The sequence below is a fragment of the Salmo salar genome, chromosome 04 (genome assembly GCF_965601325.2).
Source record: "Salmo salar chromosome 04, fSalSal1, whole genome shotgun sequence".
NCBI lineage: Eukaryota > Metazoa > Chordata > Actinopteri > Salmoniformes > Salmonidae > Salmo > Salmo salar.
The window spans coordinates 41,762,438-41,785,017 of record NC_138294.1 but is presented as its reverse complement, the minus strand read 5'-3'; the positions used below and the strand labels follow the sequence as shown (position 1 = coordinate 41,785,017).

Sequence of the window (22,580 nt, the reverse complement as noted above, 5' to 3'; positions counted from 1 at the left end):
CCCTCCAAAGTGGATATCAGATTTTCGCCCCTGGCTGAAAGGTGAACTGGCCTCCCAGTGTCTGTTGGAAAGTAGACTGAACCAGGTTTTCCCTTTAGGACTTTGCCTGTGCTTAGCTCTATTCTGTTTCACAAAAAAAACTCCCTAGTCCTTTCCCATGACATGATATAGCCACCACTATGCTTGACAATATGAAGAGTGGTACTCCGTGGTGTATTGTGCTAGATTTGCCCCAAACATTCAGGACATAAAGTTAATTTCTTTGTCATATTTTTTGCAGTTTTACTTTAGTGCAAACAGGATGCATGTTTTGGAATATTTTTTAGTCTGTACAGGCTTCCTACTTTTCACTCTGTCAATTAAGTTAGTATTTTCCTATTACAGCCATTAAACTCTAACTGTTAGGGCATTATCACATCTGAAATTCGGTACCCTGGTTTGGTTACCTGGAGCCTTTGTTATAAGTCTACATAATACGTTTTGATTCCACAAAACCTGAAAATAACAGTTTACATGACATCAGCGAGCTAGCTTGTTTACCACAGGAACAAAAAGGTCCACGCAACTCACGCTGCCGCATCAGAATACATGGTACTCTGGTCCCGGATCTTGAACCCACTACTCACGCATTGCGCAGATCAGGGTACCAAACGCCCTAAAGCATTAGCCTTATGGTGAAATCCCTGAGCAGTTTCTTTCCTCTCTGGCAACTGAGATAGGAAGGATGCCTGTATCTTTATTCTGACTGGATGTATTACTACACCATCCAGTGTAATTAATATCGTCGCCATGCTTAGAGGGATATTTAATGTCAGATTTCTTTTTACATCTACCAATAGACGTCCTTATTTGCAAACCTCCCTGGTCTTTGTGGTTGAATCTCTGTTTGAAATTCACTGCTCGACTGAGGGACCTTACAAATAATTGTATGTGTGGGGTACAGAGATGAGGTAGTCATTCAAAAATAATTTTCAAAACACACCATACAACTTATGAGACGTGTTAAGAAAATTTGTACTCCTGAACTTATTTAGGCTTGACATAACAAAAGGGGTTGAATACTTATTGACTCAAGACATTTCAGCTTTTCATTAATTTGTCATAATTTTGAAAAACATAATTCCACTATGACATTTGAGTATTGAGTGTAGGCCAGTGACATCAAAAATCTAAATTTTAAATTTAGGCTGTAACACAACAAAATGTGGAAAAAGTCAAGGGGTGTGAAGTACTGAATGCAGCACATGAGATGTCCCACATCTTTGTCCTGCAGTGACACTTTTAATGCAAGTCATGTAATTACAATACCAAAACTATTTTTCCCCAACATATACAGTTAGTATTCTTTACTCTATACAGTACTGTACTCTTTACAGTAGGATAGTATAATAGGCTACTCGGTCCTGATAATTTGCTGAACATGAATAATAGAATATGCATCTTTATTTGAAATAAATATTGCATATTTAAAATGTCTAAAGTGAAAGACTTGTTTAAGGAATATTTGACAATGGAATGATACCTCCTGCAGATCATTGCAATTGGCAGTTTGGATATTATACTTGAAGCGGAGAATTTCATGGTCTTGCACATCACATTATAACATTACATGACAAACAAGGTGAAGAATAGTGGTTAATAGACAAACAATAATAAGGTAACACTTCACCCCAATTCCTCCCCTATGTAATTACAAAACTGCTCAAATGAATTATAACGCAGTTACTGACATAACATGTTAGTACAATGTTGTTGCTATAATAATTTCAGCATTATTACACAGCTATAAGAGCAACTGAATGTTAAGCGTTACCAATATTAATTACAAAAAAAAGGACAGAAAAACACTGAACATTTGAATAATGGAGTTACATTTCAGGGAACTTGGCATGAAGGCAATCCGGCTGCAGTATTGAAATGCATTTGAATACCGAGTGCTGTTTTCTTGGAATGGCTGGAAAATACAGTACTATTACAGTGCCTCTCTCAATAGTGTACCAGCACTATGACAAGTAAGCCAGAGGGGTATACAACAAAGGATCAATGAGTTACCCAGCTTACTTGCCTAAATATTCTGAAATAACTTAGTCATTTTTTAGAAGGATAAGCTTGAAATGGCCTGGTCTAATTGGCTCAACCAAAAACACATATTTCTTAATGAATCAGAAAAGCAATAGTTATTTCTGGTTGTTTATCAAAGTTAACTGGCTAATTCTTTGATCCCGCTTTGTGGTATACCCCTCGGGTCAAGTCCACTCCAGTAGAGTGTTGAGAATAGGAGGAAAATAACGGTTAGCTGTGTATATGCATTTCCCTTCTGCAGTAGACAGAAGAGACCACAAAAGAACAGTAACATCTCAGGGGTATACTACAAAGCAGGATCAATGCATTAGCCTGCTAACTTTGATAAACAGAGAAATAACTGATCATTTTCTGGTTCTTTAAGAAAGCTAAACTTAGATACGCGTTTTTGTTTGTGGAGCCAATTGGACCATGCACATTTGAAGCTTATTTCTTTAAAATATAAAATGTTTTTTCAGAATATATAACCAAGTTAACTGTCTAACTCCTTGATTCTGCTTTGTAGTATATCCCTCTCGCAGATTAAGAAATAGATTATGACTATTCTGAGATTCTGCGCTGACGTACCACAGACAAATGCGAATGTAAAAAGGGCTTTATAAAATAACATGTATTTTATTAATACTGTAAAATAAAAAAAATTAAAACACTAATACTCCACTCCCAGACCTTGATCCCGTTTCAAATCAGGTCTGGAAATGCATCCTGTATATCAACCTTACACCAAGTGTACAAAGAATTAGGTCCATGACATAGTTTTCAACTGGATTCACCCGGTCAGTCTATGATCCCTTATTGATATCACCTGTTAAATCTACTTCAAATCAGTGTAGACGAAGGGGAGGAAACAGGTTAAAGGATATTTAAGCCTTGAGACAATAGAGATGGATTGTGAATGTATGCCATTCAGAGAAGATTTAAGTGCCTTTTGAACGGGGAATGGTACTGTAGTAGGTGCCAGGCGCACCGGTTGAAGTGTTTCAGGAACTGCAATGCAGCTGGGTTTTTCATGCACAACAGTTTCCTGTGTGTATCAAGAAAGGTCCACCACGCAAAGGACATCCAGCCAATTGACACATCTGTGGGAAGCATTGGAGTCAACATGGGCCAGCATCCCTGTGGAACGCTTTTGACACCTTGTAGAGTCCATTCCCTAACAAATTGAGGCTGTTCAGGGCAAAAGGGGATGCAACTCAATATTAGGTTCCTAATGTTTTATACACTCAGTGTATATTCACATTTAAAGTCAAGTATCTAAAAACATAATATTAGCCACAATGCTTCACTCTGAGGAGTGTGGGTTCCAAGGCCAACCCAGCGGGCAAAGCTCAACCCACTTACAACCAGAACTCATTGAAAATCAGGTCATTTCAACCAGTTCGGAGTGTTGTAGGAGGTTAACGACAACGTAGTAGGGTTAACCAGAACAAATGACAAGGCAAAAAAAGAGATGGGGGACATCGTTGTCAGAGGAGGACCAGGTCAGCTGTCAAACTGTTTCATCATGAACTTACGGCTGGCCTCGTACCCCAGGAACAGGGCTCCGTTGGCGGGGAACGTGCGGATCATGGTGGGGGTCAAACCAGAATAGAGCGCCCTTACACCTAAACAAAAGGGGTAGACAGGAAAGGATCATATTTCCTATTGTCCTCAACAAAGCGTGTAAGAGGAGTGATGCATCTTGCTCGAAGCACAGAGCGGATTTTTACAAAGGGGGGGGGGGGGATCAATTATCTATAATGTTTGAAGATAGGAACGTCTTTACAATTCATGTTTAAAAATGTTGCTCAAAACATCCCACACAGTGCCTACCTTCCGTCCTCATGATGGCCATCATGGTCTTGAAGAAACCTTCCTGGCGCCCTATCATTGACATGACCTGGATGCGAGACTTGACACAGTCAAAGGGGTAGACCACCAGCCACAGGCATGCACCCCCGAAACCCCCACTGAACACAATAGGGGCCACTCCTGTAACATACACATAGGCACAAGTCATCAGGAACACAGCCATAAGCATAGTGTGTTTTTTCTAACAAACTAACCAAATTAGGTTGAATGTTTTGGAAAGAGAGTTCGGCGCAAAAGGTGATTGCTTTACATTGGCCAATTCCGACATAATCCCAAAAGGAATAACAATCAAGTATATTGCTACACAATTAATCTTTAAAAGCATTCTCCTTTATCCCATCCCCTCGGGAAGGCCCAGGACTCTAACATCTAGGCTACTTGCCATCCCTTAATAGTTAAGTAACACTACCTATGTCATCCTTGCTGCACTTCATGTTGTCAGCAAAGGTGGTTCGGCAGAGCTCGTAGGCCCCGAAGAAGCAGAAGTACCCAGGCACCTCTCTGGCGATGGTTGTGGTCAGGCCTGTGAAAAACCCTGTAGGACCATTTTGCTTCATCACTGACTTCACCACCGACCACACCGTGCTGCAGGCAGAGAAAGAGAGAAAGAGAGGCAGAGAGAGAGAGAGAAAATGGAAAGTTTATACACTTTGTGTGTGCCATTTAGCAGTCGCTTTTATGGAAAGCGACTTACAGAACAGTGAGTGCATACTTAAAATTTGTATGGGATTCCTGCAGGAATTGAACCAACAACCTTGGCACTATTAGTGCTACACTTTTACAAACTCAGCCACACCGGACCACTCCTCCAATTCAGAGGTAGAAAAGCTCTTTTATAAGAGGTAATATGAAAATCAAAACATGGCCCTTTTGTAAGAATAGTTTACACAATGTTGGAAGCCCTCTAAACAAAAGAGACTTTTTTTTTTTTTAAATAGCAAAACTTAAGTGAAAAATGTAATTAATTAGGTGAATATTATTTTTTAGATCAATATAAAATTATTTCTGGGTAACATGGTCAAAAAGATAAAAAGTCAAGCAAGATTTTTGCTAGGACTGCCTTGGAGTGGACTGAGCGGGGAGGGGAAAACTGAAAACTAGCTGTTACTGAGCGAGTTTGCTTTGCATTGCATTGCATTGCATTGCATTGCATTGCATTGCATTGCATTGCATTGCATTGCATTGCATTGCATTGCATTGCATTGCATTGCTCGCTGCCCCGGGTGGGTGGAGATTTCACTTTAGGTCCAATGGAAAGGTCTAAAATGTGCAAACCCTGCCCTCCCAAAGCACTAGGCGATGCAAAACGATCTCGCCCATTGGCAGAGGGGTTTGGAACTCTGTTTGTTATTGGTCTATTAACTAGAGGTCGACCAATTATGATTTTTCAATAACGATTATTGGAGGACCAAAAAAAGCCGATACCGATTAAATAAATATATGTAATAATGACAATTACAACAACACTGAATGAACAATGAACACTTATTTCAACTTAACATAATACATAAGTAAATAATGAAACATGCTCAATTTGGTTTAAATAATGCAAAAACACAGTGTTGGAGAAGAAAGTAAAGTGCAATATGTGCCATGTAAGAAAGCTAACGTTCCATGCTCAGAACATATGAAAGCTGGTGGTTCAATATTCCCAGTTAAGAAGTTTTAGGTTGTAGTTATGACGCGTCGACCATTTCTCTCTATACTATTTGTATTTCATATGCCTTTGACCATTGGATGTTCTAATAGGCACTTCAGTATTGCCAGCCTAATCTCAGGAGTTGATAGGCTTGAAGTCATAAACAGCGCTGTGATTCAAGCATGGCTAAGAGCTGCTGGCAAACTCAGTAAAGTTTGAATGAATGCTTACGAGCCTGCTGCTGCCTACCACCGCTCAGTCAGACTGCTCTATCAAATCATAGACTTAATTGTAATATAATAAACACAGAAATACGAGCCTTTGGTCATTAATACGGTCAAATCTGGAAACTATCATTTCGAAAACAAAACGTTTATTCTTTCAGTGAAATACGGAACCGTTCCGTATTTTATCTAACGGGTGGCATCCCTAAGTCTAAATATTGCTGTTACATTGCACAACCTTCAATGTTACGTCATAATTATGTAAAATTCTGGCAAATTAGTTTGCAACGAGCAAGGCAGCCCAAACTGTTACATATACCCTGACTCTGCTTGCAATGAACGCAAGAGAAGTGACACAATTTACCTAGTTAATATTGTCTGCCAATATATATTTCTATTAACTAAATATGCAGGTTTAAAAAAATGTACTTCTGTGTATTGATTTTAAGAAAGGCATTGATGTTTATGGTTAGGTACATTCGTGCAACGATTGTGCTTTTTCACTCATCACGTTTATTCCAAAAAATGTCTGTCCTCACATGTCTGTTTGCCTATGGACAAACATTAAGAATAAGCTACGTGGTGAGTTGATGCCTATTCGGCAGCTAGTTAGCTAGGTTTGTATGCGTTGCTACTTTGTATGCGTTGTTGGTTGGCAACCTTTTACTTTACGTTTTTTGGAACAGATTCCTGTTGGAACGTTCCACAAATTATACTCACCCCTTCAAGCCTATCAACTCCCAAGATTAGGCTGGTGTAATTGATGTGAAATGACTAGCTAGTTAGCCGGGTGCACGCTAATAGCGTTTCAAACTTCACTCGCTCTGAGACTACATGGGTAACGCTGCTTCGAGGGTGGCTGTTGTCAATGTGTTCCTGGTTTGAGTCCAGGTAGGAGCGAGGAGAGGGACGGAAGCTATACTGTTACACTGGCAATACTAAAGTGCCTATAAGAACATCCAATAGTCAAAGGTATATGAAATACAAATCGTATAGAGAGAAATAGTCCTATAATTCCTATAATAATATAATAACTACAACCTAAAACTTCTTACCTGGGAATATTGAAGACTCATGTTAAAAGGAACCACTAGCTTTCATATGTTCCCATGTTCTGAGCAAGACACTTAAACATTAGCTTTCTTACATGGCACATATTGTACTTTTACTTTCTTCTCCAACACTTTGTTTTGCATTATTTAAACATGTTTCATTATTTATTTGAGGCTAAATAGATTTTATTTATGTATTATATTAAGTTAAAATAAGTGTTCATTCAGTATTGTTGTAATTGTCATTATAAAAAAACATTATATAAAAAAATTATAATCGGTCGACCTCTAGTTAAAACATCACCCATTTGGCGAAGTAGGCTGTGATTCAATGATAAATTAACAGGCACCGCATTGATTATATGCAACGCAGGACAAGCTAGTTAACCTAGTAATATCATCAACCATGTGTAGTTAACTAGTGATTATGTTAAGATTACCTTGGCTCCTTGCTGCACTCGCGTAACAGGTGGTCAGCCTGCCACACAGTCTCCTCGTGGAAAAATCGGCCACGGTCGACCTCTAACATTAACTAATTTACCGCCTGTCGAAGCTCCACTCATACAAAATCTGATGATTAGAAGGTCCTGTGTAGATTGTATTTTCAACCAGCAACTATCAGGAAATAACACTTTTACAGTGTTAGTGTCATCAGCTGTTATACAATATGATACAAAACACAGGAAAATGTTGACTGCACTGGGCCTTTAAACACTCACTTTTGGCCCTTTGCGATCTTGCCAGACGCTTCCATCTCGTACATGGCTTGTAGACGACACTTGACCAGCTCAGTGGGGCACAGGACCAGAGAGGAGAATATGGATGCTACCGACCCAGCACATGCTTTTTGCATGTCACTGAAAGACAGAGACATTTAGAGAAAGAGAGAACATACAGTAGGAGATGGTATGCCGACTACTGAAAGAGAGCGAGCATTAATTAGGCCTACATCCCAGTATCTTTCCATACCTGAGTGGAGCCTCAGTTCCCAGTCCTGCCATTGTGCGAACAACCTCCTGGCAGAATCCGTAGCTCATGAAGAGGACAGAATTCTCAGCGATGTTAGCCATCAGGGCTGGGCTGGTACCCTGGTAGAGCCCTCGGAGACCCACCTGTCTGTACAGTTTAGAGTAGTTTATTAAAGTGTCACTCCACAAGATTAGAACAATTTACAAGATATTGTTTACAACACTATAAAACAACCACAGGCAGACAAAATACTTGATGTCATCCATAGTCAAAATACATTACATCAGTGCATTAGGAAAGTATTCAGACCCCTTGACTTTTTCCACCTTGTTACATTACAGCCTTACTATAAAATGGATAAGGGTATTCCCCCCCCCATCAATCTACACACAATACCCTATAATAAGAAAGCAAAAACAGGTTATACCTTTTTGCAAATGTATTCAAAATAACAGACCTACCTTATTTACATAAGTATTCAGACTCTTTGCTGTGAGACTCGAAATTGAGTTCAGGTACATCCTGTTTCCATTGGTCATCCTTGAGATGTTTCTACAACTTGATTGGAGTCCACCTGTGGTAAAGTCAATTGATTGGACAGAATTTGAAAGGCACACACCTGTCTATATAAGGTCCCACAGTTGACAGTGCATGTCAGAGCAAAGACCAAGCCATGAGTTTGAAGGAATTGTCCGTAGAGCGCCGAGACAGGATTGTGTCGAGGCACCGATCTGGGGAAGGGTAGCAAAAAAAAGTATGCAGCATTGAAGGTCCCCAAGAACACAGCAGCCTCCATCATTCTTAAATGGAAGAAGTTTGGAACCACCAAGATGCTTCTTAGAGCTGGCCGCCCGGCCAAATTGAGCAATTGGGGGAGAAGGGCCTTGGTCAGGGAGGTGACCAAGAACCCGATGGTCATTCTGACAGAGCTCCAGAGTTCCTCTGTGGAGATAGGAAAACCTTACTGAAGGACAACCATCTCTGCAGCACTCCACCAATCCGGCCTTTATGGTAGAGTGGCCAGACGGATGCCACTTCTCATGAAAATGCACATGACAGCCCAATTGGAGTTTGCCAAAAGGCACCTAAAGAACTGTCCATGAGAAACAAGATTCTCTGGTCTGATGAAACCAAGATTGAACTCTTGGCCTGAATGCCAAGAGTCACGTCTGGAAGAAACCTGGCACCATCCTTATGGTGAAGCATGCTGTGAGGATGCTTTTCAGCGGCAAGGACTGGGAGACTAGTAAGGATCGAAGGAAAGATTAATGAAGCAAAGTACAGAGCAATCCTTGATGAAAACCTGCTCCAGAGCGCTCAGGACCTCACCTTCCAACAGGACGGCCCTAAGCACACAGCCAAGACAACACAGCAGTGGCTTCGGGACAAGTCTCTGGATGTCCTTGAGTGGCCCTGCAAGAGCCTGGACTTGAACACGAGCAAACATCTTTGGAGAGCCCTTAAAATACACTGCTCAAAAAAATAAAGGGAACACTAAAATAACACATCCTAGATCTGAATGAATGAAATAATCTTATTAAATACTTTTTTCTTTACATGCTGACAACAAAATCACACAAAAATAATAAATGGAAATCCAATTTATCAACCCATGGAGGTCTGGATTTGGAGTCACACTCAAAATTAAAGTGGAAAACCACACTACAGGCTGATCCAACTTTGATGTAATGTCCTTAAAACAAGTCAAAATGAGGCTCAGTAGTGTGTGTGGCCTCCACGTGCCTGTATGACCTCCCTACAACACCTGGGCATGCTCCTGATGAGGTGGCGGATGGTTTCCTGAGGGATCTCCTCCCAGACCTGGACTAAAGCATCCGCCAACTTCCGGACAGTCTGTGGTGCAACGTGGCGTTGGTGGATGGAGCGAGACATGATGTCCCAGATGTGCTCAATTGGATTCAGGTCTGGGGAACGGGCAGGCCAGTCCATAGCATCAATGCCTTCCTCTTGCAGGAACTGCTGACACACTCCAGCCACATGAGGTCTAGCATTGTCTTGTATTAGGAGGAACCCAGGGCCAACCGAACCAGCATATGGTCTCACAAGGGGTCTGAGGATCTCATCTCGGTACCTAATGGCAGTCAGGCTACCTCTGGCAAGCACATGGAGGGCTGTGCAGCCCCGCAAAGAAATGCCACCCCACACCATGACTGACCCACTGCCAAACCGGTCATGCTGGAGGATGTTGCAGGCAGCAGAACGTTCTCCACGGCGTCTCCAGACTCTGTCACGTCTGTCACATGTGCTCAGTGTGAACCTGCTTTTCTGTGAAGAGCACAGGGCGCCAGTGGCGAATTTGCCAATCTTGGTGTTCTCTGGCAAATGCCAAACGTCCTGCACGGTGTTGGGCTGTAAGCACAACCCCCACCTGTGGACGTCGGGCCCTCATACCATCCTCATGGAGTCCGTTTCTGACCGTTTGAGCAGACACATGCACATTTGTGGCCTGCTGGAGGTCATTTTGCAGGGCTCTGGCAGTGCTCCTCCTGCTCCTCCTTGCACAAAGGTGGAGGTAGCGGTCCTGCTGCTGGGTTGTTGCCCTCCTACGGCCTCTTCCACGTCTCCTGATGTACTGGCCTGTCTCCTGGTAGCGCCTCCATGCTCTGGACACTACGCTGACAGACACAGCAAACCTTCTTGCCACAGCTCACATTGATGTGCCATCCTGGATGAGCTGCCATACCTGAGCCACTTGTGTGGGTTGTAGACTCCATCTCATGCTACCACTAGAGTGAAAGCACCGCCAGCATTAAAAAGTGACCAAAACATCAGCCAGGAAGCATAGGAACTGAGAAGTGGTATGTGGTCACCACCTGCAGAACCACTCCTTTATTGGGGGTGTCTTGCTAATTGCCTATAATTTCCACCTGTTGTCTATTCCATTTGCACAACAGCATGTGAAATGTATTGTCAATCAGTGTTGCTTCCTAAGTGGACAGTTTGATTTCACAGAAGTGTTATTGACTTGGAGTTACATTGTGTTGTTTAAGTGTTCCCTTAATTTTTTTGAGCAGTGTAGATGTGCAGCAACGCTTCCCATCCAACCTGACAGAGCTTGAGAGGATCTGCAGAGAAGGGAGAAACTCCCCAAATAGAGGTGAGCTAAGCTTGTAGCGTCACACCCAAGACTCTAGGCTGAAATCGCTGCCAAAGGTGCTTCAACAAAGTACTGGAGTACTGTCTGGCCACTACTATAAAGGCCTGATTGGTGAAGTGCTGCAGAGATGGTTGTCCGTCTGGAAGGTTCTCCCATCTCCACAGAGGAACTCGGAAGCTCTGTCAGAGTGACCATTGGGTTCTTGGTCACCTCCCAGACCAAGGCCCTTCTCCCCGATTGCTCAGTTTGGTTGGGTGGCCAGCTCTAGGAAGAGTCTGATGGTTCCAAACTTCTTCCATTTAAGAATGATGGAGGCCAATGTGTTCTTGGGAACCTTCAATGCTGCAGAAATGTTTTGGTACGTTATCCCAGATCTGTGCCTCGACACAATCCTGTCGCAGAGCTCTATGGACAATTCCTTCAACCTCATGGCTTGGTTTTTGCTCTGACATGCACCGTCAATTGTGGGACCTTACATAGACAGGTGGGTATCTTTCCAAATCACATCCAATCAATTGAATTTACAACAGATGGACTCTAATCAAATTGAAGAAACATCAAGGATGATCAATGGGAACAGGATACACCGGAGCTCAATTTCGAGTCTCATAGCATAGGGTATGAATACTTATGTAAATAAGGTATCTGTTTAAGATTTTTGGATTTTACATTTTTTTAACTGTTTTTGCTGTAATTATGTTATTGCGTGTAGATTGATGAGGACTTTAAAAAAATGTTTCATGCATTTTAGAATAAGGCTGTAACATAAAATGTTGAAAAGGTCAAGGGGTCTGAATACTTTCCAAATGCACTGTACTTTAACGTGGACCTGTGATAGACTAGCGTCCTGTCCAGGGGGTGTACTTGTACATTAAGCTGCCTCATGCTACAGAAACAGGAGTTAGCCAGAATGTCCCATAGGGTAGGAGCCTCAGACAAAACTACATACTTGTATGTGGAGGAGAAGCAGTGGACAAAGCCTCGGTACAAGGAGGGAAAGGTCTGCATCTTCACCTTGGCTGTGTCCAGGGGCTGACCACTCAGCACACACGCTGTACCTCCTGGGTAGGGGATGGGTGTGAAGTGGGGACAGTTAAAAGGAGCCATTTCACTTTATGACCATAGGAGTTGACAAGACAGCACAATTAGATCTGGGACCAGGCTACTTAAGCCAGTGACAAAACCTGAACCTTATGATTACGAAGAGAAGTGTGGGTCATCTTTCATCATGCAAAGTTACAAGGAATCCTACTTCTTTCGTGGTATATCTTACGAGTGTTGTAATTGCTGTAAAAATACACCACTCGTCCTGATTCAGCGCTTACCCTCCCCCACATTTGACACTGAGAGATAAGGATCTGTAGAGTGAGCTTTGTGATAGTGTGTGTGTGTGACAGTGATCACAGCCATTGGAAACACAAAGGGCCAGGCTGGGGGAAGGCAATAGTCAGCAGTCAGTGTCCTGCTAGATGAGGTGAGGACTCTGAACAATGGACACCCTTTAGCATGGCTACTGCTATTACGTTACAATAGTTAGTAGGTCAAGCTCTCAAGAACATTTACTCAGATGTAGTTACACAAATAGTCAAATGTTTAGATATTTAATCTCTATCTTGGCCATCCAGACCACTGGTGTGCAATAAGTGTAAGTCATAAGGATTTGCAACAGTGTGTGATAAGTATTCAAAAACCAAACACTTAAAAAGGGGCAAGCCACAGTGGAAACAATAACAAAGCATACTTCCCGACAAAGCTGAGGGATGAGGCTGTATGTAACCACTATCAAATTCACAAAATAGGGCTATGGATGCATTTTTAATCATGTTTTGAGGCTATATACGGTGTTTGTTTACATTTAAAATCTGTTTACAAATAGTGGACTAAAACAAGTTTATTTCTGGGGTTCTGATGGGGTACAACAGTTGAACTAAGCTCATGAGGGATTTAAAAGTTATATTCTTCAAGAATCAATGGGTAAATATAAATTTAAGTAAAAATGAATAGTAACTGCAGATTTTCCCTTTAAAAAAAGACAGGCGAAAAACGTTGGCTTTAGTTTATTTCTTATTTTGCATGCGTTTATCACTGCTGCACTGCAAAATAAAAATTTAAATAAATAGAACAAAGGTCATGTCATCTGTCTTTTCTAGTGTGTGGTTCACTTACTTCCTTCCTTCCTTTTTAATACTAGGCTAGTTTTCCTACGAAAACTAGTTTTTTTTTTATATCAAATAATGTTTGAATACTAGTTGTTGATGGCAAACCAGCACCCCGAACTAGACACACTGCTGAGCACAGGGTTTTCCCTTTCTTTTATAAGTGTGTGATGCGTTTTATTCAAAGGGACCCCAACATCCTTCTTTACTGGCGATGGCATAGGAGTTGGCCATACAGCACAAACAGACCTGGGACCAGGATATTCATATTGATGTTACAGTATAATGTTGTTACTTTACACTGGCGTAGCACACACCCCTGCAGCCCCCACAAGGTGGGAGCCCACAAGCTTTGGGGGCCCCCCGGAGGTTGGCCCCCCCAGATATTATATGAACATGTCATAAGCCATGACAAAAGTGGTTTGGGATGACAGGCAATTAGCAACATTTTCTCTCAGCCTCATGTCAAAATGTTTACAATAGCTGGAAATTAGCTCAGGGATTCTTCAAACAGTCCTTCTCCAGCAGGGAAACTTTTATTTTTTAATAGTAGAATGTAATTTATTTTGCATTATTTGAGTTTAAAAATGTATATTTAGGGGAATTTTATAAGAAAAATATTTGTTTTGGAATTTTCTATATACTTTCAATATTATTAATTCCCATGTCGGCTCTATGCCTGGAAATGCCCTTGTCCGGAGCAAAGGATCACATTTTCAAACACTCCAAAAAAAGTGTTTAACATTGTCATGACGTTGGCCTGTGGGTAAGGTTTATGACCCCCCCATAAATACCTTTCTCCCTTCCCCTCTCTTTCTGACCCTACTGAAGGACTTGAATAGCCTGTGTTAAATATAGAGAGTCTGGGAACATCAAACAAATGGGGAAAAGGAACCATATTTTGGTAATAAAACCAGTTGGAAATATGCTTGGGAACGTAATGAGTATGGATGTCAGTTCGGTTGTCATCTGAGACATTATGACTGATGACAGGACGACATAAACTGTACCTGAGAAAGTATATACCCTCTAGTTATCAGAGTCACATGGAATTGTTATGCAATTGAAATGTTTGATATTGAAATTGTTTGTTAGGAGATTAAATGTAATTTTAGCTTCCAAATGAGAGAATTGGGTTTTCATAAGGAAAGTGCCCTGCTTGATCAGTGGCCCACCCCTGTGAAGAGACAGGGGTTATAAACGATGAAACACATCCTTCCCCCTCTCCACTATATAAGCCTTTGACGAAAAGATAACCACATGTTCCAGTACGTGAGGTCTGCAGCCTCTACGTTAGAAGGACACACGTCAAGTACAGAACTAAGCCAACCTCGGCGTGAGCTTTGGTGGCGAATGGTATGAACTTTGAGCTTATTCACTACAGAAGTGATACGTCCTAGCCGTTGAGTTAGCAGCGGCCGCTGTAGACGTGGGCTAGGAAAGGACGGACGACGGATCCAGTCTAACAACGAACACACGAAGATACCACCACGTATCCAATTTACCACCAGAGACATTCTTCTGAGGACAGGAAGATCTGTTGGCCAACCCGGCCAGCATCTACGACCAATCTACCGAAGCGCAGCTCAGAGTAAATATTTATTGCATTTTCCTTTTCCAAATGGGCGGTAATTTAGAATGCATAAGATAATGTATTTACGATAGCATAGCTGCTGTTTCTTTGTTCCTAAATCTTCCCGCTCTTTCATTCAAGCCCAACCCCCTTTCCTTTGTGTAACCAGCCATCATGTATGACATCATTTGTATTCGGTGTATTTGTAATTCTGTGTGATTAGTTTAGGTATTTAGTAAATAAATAATTAAACCCAATTTGGTATTGCTGATTCAACTTGTTAGCCAGGGTTCGTGAAGATAGCCAAGAATTTACAACTTTCATTATGAGACTGAAAATAAGATACGGGTTAATATTGACTGCTATTGATGTAAAGTATTACTAAGTATTTTAAGAGTTTATTCGGAAGGTAACGGCTCTATAAACGTTCTTCCGTGGTGCCCCGACTTTCTAGTTAATTACATTTACATGATTAGCTTAATCAGGTAATATTAATTAGAGAAAGAATGTTATAGGTTAGCATGTCATATCACTTAATCCGGCATAGCCAAAGACACGACAACATTCAAGAAAACAGGCAATAATGGATATTAAGTTTGAATAATTTAATGCTAGAATTAAACAATTAAGGCCTTTAAACACTTGTTGGACAATAATTGTACAAATGAAATGCCTTTTATCGTGTCCGACGAAGTTCCTGCTAGTTGCATGAATCCCAGAGCTCTAAAACAGCTACATTCTCTCTCAGCCTCATAGCAACATTTTTAAAATAGCATGAGATTAGCTATGAAACTGCACCTTTTTCTCTCTGCCCCATTAGGGGCAAAAACACAATAATAATTTGAGCCCCCGAAACTGTGCTTTGCAACTGTTACTTTACCTATAGCTCCAGCTGAGAGGTCAATGATGGCCTGCACCACTGGGTGTGGGGCCATTGAGATGGAGATCTGGAACTACCTGTAGAAGGGTTCCTACTTTATTATGGTACAGCTCCTACTCCAATGCCAATCTGTGAAACAACCATATACAGTAAATACTCACTGTACAAAAAAAAAACTACGAAGCTACTATTACATGTTAAACCAGTTATCACTCACCATAAAAATCAGTGGGTACAGTAGAAAAACGATAAATAAATAGGCAAGTCAGCTAAGAACAAATTCTTATTTAAGCTACAGTATATATCGCACCTTAATGAACATTGACATAAATGTCACTCCATTTCACCTTGGTAGTTGTTTTTCCCACGACAAATGAGGCAGTAAATCACAGTTCCTCTTTTGTTCACATGCAACTCTAATACAGTGTATAAATTCTAAATAGCAGAGGTATCATCTAGAGTAGACTAGCTGTCCATTCCCAATTCTAATGCAAGTCTCAATTTGCTAGTCTGTGATCACTTTTCATTCGATGCATAAACTGGTGCGAAAGTTCAAGGAGCCAGAGAAGAAGGCGACTGTCACGCTCAGCACATACGAAACCATAGATTGTGTATATAAATGAATAAGATATTAACTGTGAAAACCGCCATCTATGCACTCCTGTTGCACAGTGCATTATGGCAATCATGTTGGTATTTCAAAAGTTAGTTTGCGATCTGAACAAGAATGGTGAAAATGACTCGGGTGCCTGGATAAGCAAGCTACAACATTAACAGCTGGCAATGCATCGAATGTAAGGACAAACTGTAGCTAGCTTAGCAGTAGCTACATATTACGGCGATGATATGTGGATGTAGGCTAGCTAGCTACCTATACTGCTAAAGGCAGGGTTCATTCAAGTTCTCTGCATTTATTTAGCTTCATATAGAACACTACTCTCCATTCTGACTTACCTTTGGTGCTACGTATAACAGGTTGCTAGAGACAGAGCATCCAAGGCCATCTAATTCAAACGTGGGCTTCGACAGAGAGGAAGAGGCGAGGCGAGATATTGTTTTACTCCGCCCAAAATCTGTCCACGAAAAATAACGCCACGAAGTGAGTCATTTTGTTTGTATGAAGGTCAATGTGTCGAATTTGGTCAACAAAAATTGTAATTGATCATTTGCTAGGTGAGGTTTATTTGATCGAATAGAACTTTCGTAATGGTTGTTACGAATACACTGATATAAGTGGACGCATTTCGCCAACTTTGAAAAAAACTATTTATGGGAGTTGTGCCTGTAGTCATATCGATAGATAGAAATACACAGAGGACTCATGGCTATAACCCGTTGTAGCATGGACATCGGGCTTGTTTGACATTGCTGCCGCCGGTGCAGGGACTGCCGACGAACTGATCTACAGATCACCTTGCATCATAATGATTCGTTATTCTTTGTAGACAGTAGCGGTGCGTGGGTAAAATCACTTGGGAAGCCAAGGCAGAAAAAAAAGAATATTACAACGTAAGTGTTGTGATAATTGCGTTGTTTGCGCGATAACCTGTTATTTCATGCCTTGCGACGGATTAAAAATAAAAAACGGAAATATCACATTTACATAAGTATTACGACCCTTTACTCAGAACCTTGTTTAAGTACCTTTGGAAGCGATTACAGCCCTGAGTCTTAATGGGTATGACCACGGGCGAAAATCTGATATCAACTTTGGAGGGGACAATTACATTAAATTTTCTCCAGAGCAATTCCTGAGGTGGACACCAAAAGTAGTGATGTAACACATAGCCTACATTGTAATATGGTAAATGTATATTGAGGAACCAAAGAAATAAGGTGTTTGCCGTACTCCTAACTACCGGTACCCAAAACTACACAACTAATCACAACAGCAATACCATTGCCTTTAACAAATCTTAGTTCAGTCACCAGTTTAAGTTGAGAGTGGGGGTATCCATGGCATTTTCCAATTATGTTCCTATTTTACAAGTCAAAAAAATGGAGAACCTTTCATAATGTTGCCAAACAAAGACTCAACAAACTTACCTGAGACTCCCTGTCTCTGCCAGTCTGTCCCTGCATATCTGTCCCCAACTCTGCTGTCTGTGTGCCATCTGTTGCCTGCTCTGCCTAATGACATCATTGTGAAACATTTACATTAGAATTTCATTTCTTTCTTATGAACATTTTATCAACTAGTCTTTGAGATATTAGGCTACTAGGGTTCTTACTTTGCGTTTTGGTGTACTGAAAAATACTCTGATGTCCGTCTTTTATTTTTCTGCCATTTTTCTACCTGGCTGGCTGGCTGGCTACACACACACACACACACAGTGTGTAGGTTATTTACAGTAGGAGATGGGCTTCTATCATCTTATCTTTTATCATTCTATTTGGGCTTCGATCTAAAAGGTAGCTAGCAAATGTGAAACGGTTTAAAATGACAAGAGTTGACAGCTGTATGAGTTCACCATTTACACAACATATGCTGCAACCTTTTGTAATTTTAATAGTTTGTTTCATATTGGCTGGCTTCCAACAATAGCTGAATTTGCAAAGCTAGCGAGCACCAATTCCGTTTCAGTGGTGTTTGCTATAATCTTTGCTACCCGGGTTAAATAAAGGTGAAATAAAATAAATAAATAAATAAAAGTTCCCTTGCGACAATTTAGCTTTTGCAACGAGACCCTTAAATATATTTAAGACAATGGTAGAGAGTGTAGTTCTGTTCAGTTTGGACTTCAGTTTATCGCTAACCTTATCGCAGGGACTTTGAAGCACTAACTTACATCATCTGCATGCTGATCTTGGAATAAATTGACAATAGCAAAGATTCCATCTTTGACGAGGCCACATAAATAGAATAGGTACTAGCTAGCTTAATAGTTAATATTTGCGCTCTAGCTCTGCATATTCAGCTAGTGTGTGTGCGCGATTGACTGGATTAACCTCACTTCAGTTACGTTCATTGAGTGCCTTTCAGACAGTAGATACGACCCCTCTGTTACCTTGCCAACTAAGGAACTGGCAGTGGATCAAAACATTGTGAGGCAAAGAGTGTGGGGGGGGGGGGGTCGCAATCTTTTGAAACTTAAAAACGCGCTATTAAGTGTCTATAATCAGCACAATTGCTTTCATTGCGTATTATTAATATTATTTAAATTACATAGTTATGTTTCAGTGATATATTGGGGGGGGACAAATTATATTTTTCCAAGGATGGGGGGGTCGTGTGTCCCCCGTCCCCCCCGGGATTTCCGCCCCTGGGTATGACGCTACAAGCTTGGTACATCTGTATTTGGAGTTTCTCCCGTTCTTCCCTGAAGATCTTCTTAAGCTCTGTCAGGTTGGATGGGGAGCATTGCGGCACAGCTATTTTCAGGTCTCTCCAGAGATGTTTGATCAGGTTCAAGTCCGGGCTCTGGCTGGGCCACTCAAGGACATTCAGAGACTTGTCCTGAAAACACTCCTACGTTGTCTTCGTTGTATGCTTAGGGTTGTGGTCCTGTTGGAAGGAGAACCTTTGTCCCAGTCTGAGGTCCTGAATAAAACAATTCAGACCAGAGGATCTTGTTTCTCATGGTCTGAGAGTCCTTTGGGTGCTTTTTTGGCAAACTCCAAGTGGGCTGTCATGTGTCTAAGTGAGGAGTGGCTTCCATCTGGCCACTCTACCATAAAGGCCTGATTGGTGGAGTGCTGCAGAGATGGTTGTCCTTCTGGAAGGTTCTCACATCTCCACAGAGGAACTCTAGAGTGAACATCGGGTTCTTGGTCACCTCCCTGACCAAGGCATTTCTCCCTCGATTGCTCAGTATGGGCGGGCGCCAGCTCTAGGAAGAGTCTTGGTGATTCCAAACTTCTTCCATTTAAGAATGATGGAGGCTACGGTGTTCTTGGGGACTTTCAATGCTGCAGATTTTTTGTTTTAACCCTTCCCCAGATCTGTGCCTCGACACAATCCTGTCTTGGAGCTCAATGGGCAATTCCTTTGAACTCATAGCTTGGTTTTTGCTCTGACATGCACTGTCAACTGTGGGACCTTATATAGACAGGTGTGTTCCTTTCCAAATCATTTCCAATCAATTGAATTTAACACAGGTGGACTCCAATCAAGTAGTAGAAACTAGTAACAAAGGGTCTGAATACTTATGCAATTAAGGTATTTCTGCTTTGTTTTATTTGCCAAAATTTCTCAACCTGTTTTTACTTTGTCATTATGGGGTATCTTGTTTAGATTGATGAGGAAAATGTTTTATTTCATCAATTTTAGAATAAGACTAACGTAACAAAATGTGGAAAAAGGGAAGGGGTCTAAATACTTTACGAATGCACTGTTTAGGCCTTCTAAGGCCGATACAATAAGACACAGTGGCAGAATAAATTTATCTGCAACTTTGTTTCATCACAAAACCGGAGAGCAACCTCTGTCAGGTAAAGTCCACAAAGCATATTGAATGTAACAAACAGTTACATGACCTAAAGCATGGTCAATCAAGTTAATGTTTCTGACATTTTCTGACTACTAAATAACTATTGATTTAGAACCAGGAGAGTTACTGCAAGTCACAAAGAAAACAGGAGCTGCATCCACTATTCCAGCACTATTTCACCAGCCTAGTACAATGACAACAAAAGATATCAAAACAATTTATTCCAAACAATGTAAGCCAAATATGATGCGTGTGTGTGTGCGCGTGCAAGTAGAAAAAAACATGTTGACTCACCCTATTGGAGAGAAACAACAATGCAATCCTCTTCTTTTTTTATGTTGACAAAGCAGTCTATGACTCTGTCATACAGTACACACTTTTATTTTTTGTTGTTCTAGGCTACCTGGCTAAAATGCTTGCTCGCTAGCCTAACTTCCTGTCATGGGCAACATTAGCTAGTTAACATTAACCTTCTACATCTAACTACATATTGAACTTTCATCCTTTCAGGCCAGGGGCACCGTGTATGAATTTATGTTTGCATCAGAATCGCCGTTATAACCATTAGCCAGTACAGAGAATTAAGTAAAACCATTAGTCCAAATCCCATCTCCATCCATGGCTAATTTAGGAAAGGGACAATTTTGGCTAGCTAGCTAGCCACCGGAGGACAACAACAACGAGATGCAACAATTCAAGTTGTTTCTATACCTCTCACTGTGATGTGATAGGAGTGAAGCCAAATCCAAACTGGCTTCCCTTGACACTTATTTTTGGTGCATCAGGACCATTCACAGTTGAGCTCACTCAGTTTAGCGCAACGCTGATTGGCTATTATTTTAGACTTTTCTTTAATCAAGGGAGGCCAAATGCTCGCTGACTTCCCCTGCATTCAAAGCTATGGGCGGCAACAATGACATAATCTTTTTAACCAGACAGCATCAGATAGACTACACTTACAGAGACAGAGGGGCGCTGTTTCGCTCGCTCTGAAACTTTCTCCGGTGAGATACATTCAGTCTCTTGAGAATTTAAGGAAAATTATGAAAACACAGAGAGATGAAAGATAAATAAAATAAAATAAAAATCTTCCTCAACTATTTGGGGAAGCCTGGCTTCCCTTGGCATCCGTGAATACACCACTGAAAAATAAGCAGGTTTTGACTCATACCCTGACCTTGAGAAGGGATTGCGTGATGCAGCATGCTGGGTGGGGCGTTATACATTCCTCCATTCATTATCCAATGGAATTTCTTCTTCTTATTGTGAATTTCCGCCAGACTAGACACTTTTTGGTGTACTACTCAGTTCGGAATATGCATTCCACATTATGACAAAACCAAAAAATAAAGGGAAAAGGGAATGGGAAAGACTTACATTGCACTAACCCTGCACCTATACACTATCCCCGAAAACCCACCACCCCATCCCACTACTTGGCCCAAAATTATCCTACACCAGACCGTCGACCTGGGAGGATGGAACCCCTTCTCTCAAAACTTTCTGTGGAGCTTCTACACTAAAATCTCTCACACCCAAATTTTTCTCTGCTGCAGCAACTACCACATATATCTTCTGTGATTTCCACTCCATCAGTGCAGTGCAGTTGATTACCATGGCTGTAAATGCAATAAATCCAATCTTACTAAAAAGCATCCTCTCTAGCTCTCTCTCTTCAGGCCTACTCACTTGGGGGCTCCCAGTCGACTCACTCACACTTGGCTATCCTCTACTCTCTTCACTGCCTCAAAATAGGAAACTTTCTGCCCCTCTCGAACTCTGGCAATCTCAACCTGTCTCTCTCACACAGGGCACTCCGGATACCCAGTTTGTATGGGCACCCCCATCGTTGACACACAGTGCTTTCTCTATCCCAACTGTACACTCCCTCTGACTATTCCCCCCTACACATTTCTCACATGGTGGGATCTCCCTTCTACACACTGCTGCAACATGTCCGAATCCTTGGCACCTAAAGCACTGAAGCGGGTTCAGAACATAGGCCCTCACAGAATAGCAATTATAACCTTAACTTACCTTATTAGGAAGAAACTCGGTGTCAAAGCTCAACAAGACAGACAGGGTATTCTGTCTCGCCATTGTCTCATCAAACGGCAGGCATCACAAAAACTAGGAATTTTCGTTTTAATTTGATCCACCTCTACCCTCAATGCTATCCCCCTGATCACCCCTTTTTGCGGCGCCCTGCTCCGGAAAGCAAAGCACACCACAGGTTGAGCCCCAAGCTGGGTGATTCGAAGCGCCTGCTTCCTCTGGGAGGCGGACACAGAAACAAATCAAAACAATTCCACTCCTAGAAATTTTCACAGATGTAATCATTCCCAGTTTGTCCTTTACCCAGCCCGACACAATATATGGGTCAGCCACAATGCAGGAATCCACTCTTTCCATCTCTGGTAGGATTCTCAGGGCAAACGTTGGAAGTCTCCTTTACACCTGTCGCTGCAGGTAGGCCCACTTCATTCTGGACTGGCTCAACCTCAGAGTGCTCACCACTGCGGTCTGACTCCATTTCAAGATCATCAAGGTTCTCAAGAGAGTATAAAGACCTATAAGTCATATTACTTGGTTTGTATTCAGGAGAT

General features: G+C 41.5%; 1 protein-coding gene across 1 annotated transcript; it reads right to left on the bottom strand.

The window, feature by feature from the left end:
• Window positions 1-1,222: 1,222 nt before the first annotated feature.
• On the bottom strand, window positions 1,223-16,639 carry slc25a15b (solute carrier family 25 member 15b). Its single transcript, XM_014195876.3, has 8 exons — window positions 16,499-16,639; window positions 15,545-15,673; window positions 11,885-11,996; window positions 7,818-7,964; window positions 7,568-7,705; window positions 4,343-4,518; window positions 3,895-4,053; window positions 1,223-3,686 (listed from the first exon to the last, which is right to left on the bottom strand). The coding sequence occupies exons 2-8, from the start codon at window positions 15,597-15,599 to the stop codon at window positions 3,565-3,567; spliced, it is 909 nt and encodes a 302-aa protein (XP_014051351.1). The 5' UTR covers window positions 15,600-15,673; window positions 16,499-16,639; the 3' UTR covers window positions 1,223-3,564.
• Between the last annotated feature and the right edge of the window lie 5,941 nt (window positions 16,640-22,580).